The sequence below is a fragment of the Sinocyclocheilus rhinocerous genome, unplaced genomic scaffold (genome assembly GCF_001515625.1).
Source record: "Sinocyclocheilus rhinocerous isolate Xijiao unplaced genomic scaffold, SAMN03320098_v1.1 scaffold5048, whole genome shotgun sequence".
Lineage (NCBI taxonomy): Eukaryota > Metazoa > Chordata > Actinopteri > Cypriniformes > Cyprinidae > Sinocyclocheilus > Sinocyclocheilus rhinocerous.
This window is the reverse complement of record NW_015657993.1, coordinates 4,142-14,851: the sequence shown is the minus strand read 5'-3', so window position 1 is coordinate 14,851 and position 10,710 is coordinate 4,142. Positions and strand designations below refer to the sequence as shown.

Sequence of the window (10,710 nt, the reverse complement as noted above, 5' to 3'; positions counted from 1 at the left end):
AAGTTACGGCTTCTTTCTTTCCGTGAACATTTGGGCGGGGTTATGTAAATCTTCCCACATCGTGACGTAGACATGTGGGGCGTGTTAGAACGAGCCGTTTTAGGTAGGCGTGGTTGACTCTTAACTTTTATAAAGAATATCTCTTTGGATTTGAGACTTTAGTCTTTGCAACTTTAGGGATATTATCTATTCATGAACAGCTTGTAACACTCCAAAGAGAAAGGAAAACTTGAAATCGCATCATATGACCCCTTTAACACCTGTTTTAAACGTCACACTTTTACACATGATTTTCGTTTTGTTTTACAGCGATCCAAACCTGGCAGACAATACACGACAGGGTTTAAATAAAATCCTTGCTGATGAAGTTCCTATAGAGATCAAGCCAGTCAACCCACCTGATTTTTATAGTCGTGTTGCCATGGAACCGAAGAAATTATTCTGGGTGCGAGCGAGAGGGCATATAGGTATAATAAACATGTCACCAACCTCTTCTTTATAGTAAAAAACACCTATAATGATGCCATTTGTGATTAATGAAATGTAATTAATATGCCATCCAAGTAGTTGTGAGGATAAAAGTAAAAGTGCAAGACTATTTTTCTTTTCAGATGGATGAACCTCAAATTATAATTTTTTTTTTTACATTATTCAGGGATCCCACAGTCAATAAAAAAATCCAGGAGTTCCCTTGAGAAAAAGGGAAACACTTAAGAGAGCATAATTTTATGTAATGTTATAATTACTTAAGTTGTTTTTGAAATATGGTTAAACAAGCATTTGTGGAAAATTTAAATATATTTTTTTATGTAATTTCTATTGAAACTTGTATATAATGTATATTTGTAATTATACATTTGTAATGATTATGTTGTAATTTAGCATATTTAAAATTTCTTAACAAACGTTACATCAAATAACACACTAGCTAAAATTTTAATTATAAAGTATGTTACACGTGCTTTAGTATGTTCGTCAACACATCAAAATAAGTATACTTCAAAGCACAATAAAAGACTATTAAAACATGATTTAAAATGTGCTTTAAAGTAAATATTTTATTTTGCCATTAATACAGTCTGCACTTTTTAAAAGTGTGCATAATAGTCACGAAAGAGTCTCTTTAAGTATACTTAAGTGGCCTTTTATATCATTAATATTACTGCATTTTTTTTTTCAAAATAGAAGTACACATTCAATAGAATTAAGCACACTTCTTTTTCACAAGGGTTTTTAAACTGCTCACCTGGAAAAGGAATTTAATTAAATAGAAATCTATATCCTCTCATGAATATACATTTGTTTTGGTTACACTCTGCTCTTATATTTGTGACCCTGCAGCACAAAAAATTTGAAATAAATTTTGTTTATGGCGCTATTTCAAAAATTGTCCTATATGTTCTGTCAAAGAACGAAACGAAACGGCACTAATGATTGGGGGTGGAGATGGGGTAATGCGAAAAAAAAACTTAGCGGGTGTGTTGATGCGCAGCCTAGAGCCCTGAGCGGGACATTTTTCTTAAGCCCGCTCCCGCTGAATTTCTGACCATTACCACCCACTCAACAGCTTAGTAAAAAGCATTTACAGTTTAAAAACAAATAGACAGTCCTATTTTTATTTCTTTTCTTTATATTACTTTATTTTTTTTGCAGATTTGCACATGTACAAGGTTTAAAATGTTCATGAAATATTTTCAAAAAATGTTGACGTTTTGAGCAGCTGCATTCCTCTAAGTCAAAGATGAAAAATGGAATTTACAATAAAACGTCATTTACAAAATTATTTTGACTTGAGTTAATTTATTAATGAGTAATGTATATTTTGAGTGAATGTGCACATTTTTAATGTTAACAGGTTTTGCCATGTTATTACAACATTTAACAACTTTTTATTAATTTAAAAATTGAGAAATTCTTTCTAATTTAAATCGTGTACAAGAACTACAGCAAAAACAGTTTGATGCATATTTTATCAATATTTTAGAAATTGTATTTGAATATTACCAGTACTGACTTCAATGGATTTCATTAAATTCCTTTGAATACGACTGCTCAAAATGGTCTAAATTTGTGAAACCTACACATTCAAAACATTATTACTCTGAAATGTTTAATGTAAATGTTAAGTGTAAGTGAACTGTTAAGTACTGTAAGGTCTTTCATGACACTACATATGCTGGGGTGTGAATTTGATAGGTGCTTGATATAAAATAAATGGTGCTTTAAAAAGTCCTTGAATCTGGTGTTCGTGAAAGAGTGGGAACCCTGATCATAACAAACCATACATCAATGGAAAGCTTATTTATTCAGCTTTCAGATGCTGTATACATCTCAATTTCGTTTTTGGTTTTGTCCAGGGTCACATATTATAAATATAGTTATGTAATTGTGATTGCAATCTCTGTAAAATGAAATGTTAATTCCTTGCCTAATAATCTCAATGTATCAAAAAAAAAAATCCCGGTCACCCTGTTGTGTTTATTTTAGATAATGACCAACTGACTGTAACTTATTTCAGATTTTATAATGTTGTGTTGTGTGGTATTTTAGGAGCTGGTGATATGAAACTGCACTGTTGTGTGGCAGCGTATGTATCGGACTACGCTTTCCTGGGCACGGCCCTGTTACCTCGCCCACATCACAAGGCCCAGTTTTCCGCCTCTCTGGATCATGCCATGTGGTTTCACAGCACATTCAGAGCAGACGAGTGGATGCTGTATGAATGCGAAAGCCCGTGGTCAGGTCAGCAGCCGCTTCTCTGTCCGTTCTTGCATGTTTTCAGTCCTGTCTATGATGGTCAGCACTTCAATATATGAGCATGATAATAACCTGTTGTGATCTGTACACGTTTTAATATTTAAGATACCTTTATTTCCTATCAGGAGGCAGCAGGGGCTTCGTCCAGGGCCGCTTGTGGAGACAGGATGGCGTTCTCGCAGCTTCCTGCGCGCAAGAGGGAGTGATACGAGTGAAGACGGTTTCTCAGAGTAAACTGTAGAGGACTGAAAACATACGATTAAATATGCCTTACAATAGTTGCAAGACTTTCTCATATTACTACGCGCCATCAGTGAGGCAGTGTATGCAATGACGACACAAACCGATTTAAATCGTGTTTAAAAATGTATATCATAATTGCAGAAATGTCTTTGCTTCTGGGTGTGTAATGAACAACTGGATTTAGCATCTTTATTGCCTTTCTGTGTTTAATTACAACCAAAACACGACTCAAACTCCACTGTTATACACTGAGTTGTAAACGCAGACCATTTTTTTACAAGTCTAAATTATTTATAGTATAATTATTATCAATAAACATAACAATCTGAGGTTGTGTTGTACATTAGCATTCTTTCAGTGTCGACACGTCCGTTAGTTACTGCTGTAGTTACCGCCGGAAGTGACGTCGACAGCGTGCCCGTTATAACCGCTAGGTGGCCGTTCGGCGTACTCGACCGCTAGCGTTTAAAGCTACGACGGTTCGTGCGTTTGATCGTTATTTACTAAACGTTAACCATGCCGCGAGTGTACATCGGCAGGCTGAGCTATCATGTGCGAGAGAAGGACATACAAAAGTTTTTCAGCGGCTACGGGAAGCTTTTTGAGATCGATCTGAAGAACGGGTGAGTTTGCGGAGCGGCGTAACGCGAGGCCGCGGCGTCCTGATGATGACCGCTTCACGTTTCCGATGCATTTCATTTAAGAATATGCTATTTTATAATGTGTTTAATAGATTGCACGGCATGGACGTGTCTTAAATGCTCAGTGTGTGTCCTGCTAATTGTATTCCTCTAGTTGAGGCTCTTACCGCTCAAAATGGCGGATGGTTTGTTGTGCTCAGCGCTTGAGCTTCTTTCATGCGACCAGACGACATTTACTAAGACTTTCAATTGCTTGGCGATTCTGAGACACCATAAACAGTTCCGAATTGTGGTCGTCTATGTAAGAGTTGGTCAGTTGTAGCGCTGTGCTGACCTGAATTGGCAAACGCTTCAGCGACGCGCCGCATGATTTCTAACGCACTATAGTAGATGTATTTATAAATGCACATAAAGAAGGTCTGTCATTTTGGAAAGGCGTACAGAGATCCGTCTTGTGATATTTCTCCATTATATAGTATGAGCCCCGTGCATAATTACTGTATGCGTGAAATACTAGGATGACCCACTAGATTTGCCAGAATGGACCGCGTGTAAACACAATATGGCGCCCGTTTTGGTCTTCTGTTGACACCGAGCAGCGTAATGTTTTTATTTGCCTACCAAAACTATATATTTTTTCACTTCAAATATATCGAACAGGTCAGTTGGATAAACTAATTGTTCATTAGTTTGTACAAACCTTGTCATTATTATTATTTAGTAAGGCTTTTTTGTTCACTTTTCACACTCTGTAACTTGCCTTTGATGTAGGTATATGCCGGTATCAAATTTTCATGTTGCGATTAATTGATAGTGCTTGTATCACGGTATGCGGTATTATCACGATATTGAAATTTAGTTTAAAGAAGTGCTGTCATAATACAGTATAACAGGTTTAATAACATTTTATAACAAAAATAACTGAACATTTAAATGCAATAAAGCAGTACAGAAAAATGTATGGTTAAAAGTTTTACACAGATTAAAGTGCAAAAGAACTATAAAGACCAATAGGTATCACTTTACAATAAGACCTCATTAGTTAACCTTGGTTAATGCATTAACATTCACAATGAGCAATAGCTACATTTGCTACAGAAGTTATTCATCTTTGTTTAAAAAATACAAGTCTTAGTTCATGTTAGCTCATTAAATAACACAGCTGCAACTCTCGATTTTAACATCCTGTTATTAAATATTGGAATACCTAAGTTTAATGAATGTTCAGAAGAATTTTTCATTGGCAGTTTGTTAACTAATGTTAACTAATGAAGCCCTAATGTAAAGTGTGACCGAACAATAAAGAATCAAAACACTTTCAAACAATATCTAGGGCATGTTGTAGTCCAGATTAAAATGTAAAAAAAAGTTTGAAAATAAATAGCCTATTAAGTCTAAATATTTAAGTATTTGGCGCTGTGATGAACATTATTCATTATTATTATTATTATTTCTGCAGTTTAGCGCCATCTGCTGTCAGAGAGTGAAAGCGCTTTCATCCAGAGTTTCTCTCACATGTTCCGCCATGTGCTTCTCGTCTGCGCTTGTTTACATCAGAGTGCGCACGCATCTTTCATGCAGCATACGGCGGTGTTGTGCATTTTGACCAGTTTATGGGAAAAGTATTCTTAAAATGCATTCAAAATTCGGAATAATTTGTAATATATAATTATTCACGGTATTTAGAAGTGCCCACGATAACAATATCGCGCATATTCATTACCGTGATATATCGCATTACCGAATACCGGCACAAGTCTACTTTGATGCAGTTTTATTTCAGAGATAATTGGAACCCACTAAAATGAGGTCGTTTGAAACATCTTTGGAATAATACCTAAAAAAATCCAACAGGTCCTGACCGCTCTTTCAGCAAGCCTCGGTTCCTGAATTATTTTCCCCTAGAGAGGGATTTTGAAAGTCTTCGTTGGAGTGTTAAAAGCCATGAAACAAGCCAACCAGATGCCACGTGAATCACAAGCTTTGATTTGAAGCTGAAAGAGTATTTGAATATCGGAAGTAAAGACAGGGTAAATGTCTTTATTGATGGCAAGAACTCCTCATTTAACACGATTAAGTTTGAGTTGAAAAGAGTCGAAACGATGAAGACTGACCGCTTTAGCAAAAGCGTGTCATCCAATAAACATTAAAAATCTGTTTTTCTATGGAGATAGTGAATGGGATTTTTGGCTTCCAGAACCTGTTCTCTGTTGTACAGCGCTTAAGCCGTCGTAGAGGATGAATCTGCATGTCATTTCTGCAATGCTGGAGATCTTTGGTAAATAAATTTGTGCTTAATTACTCTCAGGTACGGGTTCGTGGAGTTTGAGGACACCCGTGACGCAGACGACGCCGTGTACGAGCTGAACGGTAAAGATCTGTGCGGGGAGCGTGTGATCGTGGAGCACGCGAGAGGACCGCGGCGGGACCGGGATGGATATGGTGGGGGTTATGGGGGCGGCGGCGGGCGCAGTAAGTACAGCCTCCTTCAGTGTTTATGCAACCATTTTATTTCAAATAAACATTTTAAAAACCTAAGCAATGTCATTCATGGCATAGTCACATCAAATTGATTTTGTTAAGTTATTTGTAGAAGTTCTAAACAAAACTTTTCTCTTTTTTTTTTTTTTTTTTTCCCCTCCCTCAGGCACGAAGAAAAAGTGGAGGTGAATAATACGTGTTTTGTTTTTTTTATTTACAGTGGACTGTCCTCTCAGTAGCACCTGCATCCAGTGACTAACTACATTTCTCTGTTAAGGTCTGCAGTAGCTGTGGTCCGGATGGAAGGCTGATGGGATCTAATGTTCTTTAATGAAATTGGTCCTGAGATGTGACCTTGTTAAATGGGAATCCCTCAAAAGATGCCTCTGCTTTTGTAGTTTTGGCCCGTTTTAAACGCCAAGGGTCATGAGACTGTGCAGTATAACTTGAGTACTCTTCAAAAGCCAGGGAGAGTGACTAAAGATGTTTACATGTCAGATTGTGGGCTGTTTCCACTCTTTATTGGCCCATCTAGCCGATAGATTTAGTAATCAGTTGATGTTTTCTGAAGCCTCGCTGGCATGTAAACAGTATGACGTGTGACGATGCGATTTTGTGTTTACATCTGAATTCAACATTAACAAAAGTCCTTGATGTTTCAATTTAAAAGAGTCTGGTGTGGGCTGAGTCCGAGTCCATTGAGGCTAAGATGACTGCCTGTCCCGTTTGGCCTTGGCTTTCACCTTACAATGTGTGTGTGACCTTTGCCCTTTGACCCTTGGCTGACCTAACCGGAAGCCATGATGACAGCTGCCTTTTGCCAATAGACCAGGGTGATGGTGAGGAAACCCATTGGTTTTTATGTTGAACGAAATATTGGTCAGGTTAAACAAATTTATGTAGCTATCATTTAACTTTTTCTTTATTAAAAAGAGCAATGGGCTTCCCTTGCTATGTGTCTTGTGCTGTCGCTGTTCTGGCAGTAGACAGGTAACATGTCAGCATCTAATGCAAGTAGTCCTGGTTACTTTTTATTTTTGTATTTTTCTTTTTCTTTTCCCTTTTGTTTGTTTTCATGAGGGTATTGTGTACTCGTTTGCTGTCTTTATAATTGGGGCTCACGTTAAAACCTGTCGCTGGAGCGGTATTCGCGTTCAGAGCATTGCTGTTCTTGAGCTGTTGGGTGAAGACCAGCAATGCGACCTTTGACCCCTTCGGAGGGACTGATTGTTGCTGAAGTCTTATGTTTATTTGGGTGTGATTATTCAGTGGGGTGGGACAGGAAGACTGCATTTTCTAATGCCTGAACATCATGCTTTATGCAGATGTCTGAAGAGGTTGCCTTGTGCGCTTTCTGGATTGCGTCTAATTCTGTACTGATTGTCTCTTGGCTTTTGTCTGAAGGCAGTAGTGGTTATAGCAGCAGGAGCCATAGCAGAAGAGACAAATATGGACCTCCGGTTCGCACGGAGTACCGACTGATAGTGGAGAACCTGTCCAGTCGCTGCAGCTGGCAGGATCTCAAGGTGAGCCCGTTTTCAAAGCTGTCCCGAAGTAAAAGGCTGTTCTTTTTAGACTTGATTGAATTGATGTTGCTTAAAGGGATAGTTCATCTTCAGTTGCTGGTCCCCATTGACTTCCGTAGTATGGGGGGGGACACACAATGCAAGTCAATGGGGACCAGCAACTGAAGATGAACTATCCCTTTAAGTGGCTGATTAAATCCCAGTGCAATTTTCTGCTGGACTTTTGAGCTTTTCACGGCCCCTGAATCATTCTTGTCTTTGGCAATGATCAATACAGAATAGTTCCATGTGTGCTTTGTGACCGCAAAAAAATGAGAATATTGAAAGTGCAATTAAATGAGAATGGATTGTAGTCTCCATTTATATTGCATAATGCAGTTTGGGAAACCTTTGTATCTTTAGTTATTTGTTCTTGACCGTAGGACTTCATGCGTCAAGCTGGAGAGGTGACCTATGCTGACGCCCACAAAGAACGGACCAATGAGGGTGTCATCGAGTTTCGCTCCTACTCTGATATGAAGAGAGCTTTGGACAAGTTGGATGGCACCGATATCAACGGAAGAAAAATACGTCTTGTGGAGGACAAGCCGAGACGACGTCGCTCCTACTCTGGGAGCAGGTCGAGGTCAGGCCTTCAGTTCTTAGCTTGATCTCACTTGATCTTTGCACACACGTCTGTGTTTCTTTCTTTTTTTTAATGTCTTTGGTTTCTGTATGTCATTTGAATTGGACATTGTTTTCTAGGTCTCGCAGCAGACGCCGTTCTCGCAGCAGGAGCCGCAGGAGTTCACAAAGCCGTTCCAGGTCCCGATCTCGGTAGGATGCCGCTTTTTTTTTGTGTGTGTGTGGTTAAAATGTGACTCTTGAGTGCTTTTCTAACTAGCTTGTGTCTGTCTTTTACAGGTCAAGGTCCGGCAGCAAGCACCGCTCTCGTTCCAGGTCTAGGAGAAAGTCTCACTCCAAGTCCCCGACAAAGTCCCGCTCCAGGAAGTCAAAGTCTCGTTCCCGCTCACGTACGCAGAAGTCACGCAGTCGCTCCACCGGCCACAAATCCCGCTCTCGCTCCAAGAGCCGCTCCAAAACCAAGTCGGAGAGGGATTCCAGGAGCCGCTCCAATGAGAAGTCGGTCAGTAAGAAGTCCCGAAGCCGCTCTGCTTCTCCAAGGGAGAATGAAAATGGAGAGTGGGCCAAGTCCACTTCCCATTCACCGTCCCCTAAAGAGAACAGCCGTCAGTCGGATTCGCCCGGCAAGCGTTCTGCATCTCGCTCTCCTTCACGTTCAAAGTCTCGTTCTCGGTCTGCCTCTCAAGACTAGTGTCTCGCCGATTGGTTTGCACAGCAGGAATACGTCATGCACAGATCAGCGTTAATCGATCATTCACAGCCTATGAACATTCACCAAATGCTTGTCGAGGCTGCAGCCCTGTGTAGTATTGATTACTGTGCTGTTTTCAACATTGCATGAAAACAATTGCTTACCAGAGGTCCCCCCCACACACACATCAGACGCGTCAAATTAGAATTTGTTTTCCTTTTTGTCATTAGTTATAATGTTTTGTGCTTGTGTAAGCGTCGCTCAGGCCGTTGGTTGTAGTTGATTGCTTTGGTATGGGGCGTCTTTAAAAGGCTCTTTGTGTTTTTGCTTTTAGTGTGAGGTTCAAGGAGGCTGTAACAAGTTATAACCTAAATTCGATAGAATGCCTATCTACTTTTGCAGCTGTTTTTTTGTAGTAAACAAGATGTGGTAGTTACATCTATTGATTGGCTTCATCACTCCGTCTCCTCTCCACCAGTAAGCTGGTGTGTGGTGGGCGCTCTGGCGCACTGTGGATGCTGCACACTGGTGGTGGATGAGGAGATACCCCCTGACAATGTAAAGCGCTTTGAGTGCCTAGAAAAGCGCTATATAAATGTAATGAATTACTACTATTATTATTAGTTGAGTGGTTGGCTATGAAGATGCTTCCTCGCTGTATAGTCTGTCATTCCTGTCTCTTGCTGATATTTTTCCTGGAAGCTTTTTGTTTCTGTTCGTGCTTTGGATCATCCTGATTTGTCTTTGTGATTTCTAGTTCCTTTTTTATTTTTTTCCTTTTTTTTTTACAAAAAATTTAATACATCACTTGCAGTGTGATTGATCTGTTTTTTAAATTGGTTTTTGAATATTTTCAAGTGTTTTAGTTAAATAAACATTTAATTGGTTTTCAATGTTGCTGCCGTTTTCTTTCCTGAAATATGAGTATATATTGACCATATATGAAGACTGTTGCTGCTTTTCCCTCACATTCAGCTCTGTATATTGTGCTCCAGTAGAAACATCTTTCCTCTCTGCTGCCCCTCTGGAGACCACGGTGTTTGAGAATCCAGAGTCCATTATAATGCAGGTAGATGCTTAAAGTATTCAATCTTTAGTACAGCCTTTTATTTGATTACCCTAGTCATAGAGGATATGCTGTGACTGATATCATGTGTGTTACAAGCTTAGGATGCTGTTTGAAAAGAGAGAGAGTGTGTGTGTGGTTTCCACAAAGAAATGTAGAAAATACAAAAGATTACAACACTGTAGAACATCACTTAATTAAATTAGCCTATAGGCTACACTTTACATATATAAATCACATTTCTTATCAATATACACTGAACAAAATTATAAACGCAACACTTGTTTTTGCCCCCATTTTTCATGAGCTGAACTCAAAGATCTAAGACTTTTTCTATGTACACAAAAGGCCTATTTCTCTCAAATATTGTTCACAAATCTGTCTAAATCTGTGTTAGTGAGCACTTCTCCTTTGCCGAGATAATCCATCCACCTCACAGGTGTGGCATATCAAGATGCTGATTAGACAGCATGATTATTGCACAGGTCTGCCTTAGGCTGGCCACAATAAAAGGCCACACAATAAAAGGCAGTTTTATCACACAGCACAATGCCACAGATGTCGCAAGTTTTGAGGGAGCATGCAATTGGCATGCTGACTGCAGGAATGTCCACCAGAGCTGTTGCCCGTAAATTGAATGTTCATTCCTCTACCATCAGCCGACTCCAAAGGCGTTTCAGA

The 10,710-nt window shown here is 39.3% G+C and overlaps 2 protein-coding genes across 2 annotated transcripts in view; both read left to right on the top strand.

Moving 5' to 3' along the window:
- Positions 1-3,389, top strand: part of LOC107722006 (acyl-coenzyme A thioesterase 8-like) — a 7,911-nt gene extending 4,522 nt beyond the window's left edge. Inside the window, exons 4-6 of the mRNA XM_016530243.1 lie at positions 310-467; positions 2,551-2,742; positions 2,883-3,389. Coding sequence (XP_016385729.1) covers positions 310-467; positions 2,551-2,742; positions 2,883-2,998 — 466 coding nt within the window. The 3' untranslated portion in view covers positions 2,999-3,389. The remainder of the gene's footprint in view (positions 1-309; positions 468-2,550; positions 2,743-2,882) is intronic.
- A 19-nt stretch (positions 3,390-3,408) lies between these two features.
- On the top strand, positions 3,409-9,472 carry LOC107722005 (serine/arginine-rich splicing factor 6-like). Its single transcript, XM_016530242.1, has 6 exons — positions 3,409-3,623; positions 5,950-6,113; positions 7,527-7,648; positions 8,071-8,273; positions 8,393-8,464; positions 8,552-9,472. Exons 1-6 carry the CDS (start codon positions 3,517-3,519, stop codon positions 8,961-8,963), a joined length of 1,080 nt encoding a protein of 359 aa, XP_016385728.1. The 5' UTR covers positions 3,409-3,516; the 3' UTR covers positions 8,964-9,472.
- Positions 9,473-10,710: the final 1,238 nt, after the last annotated feature.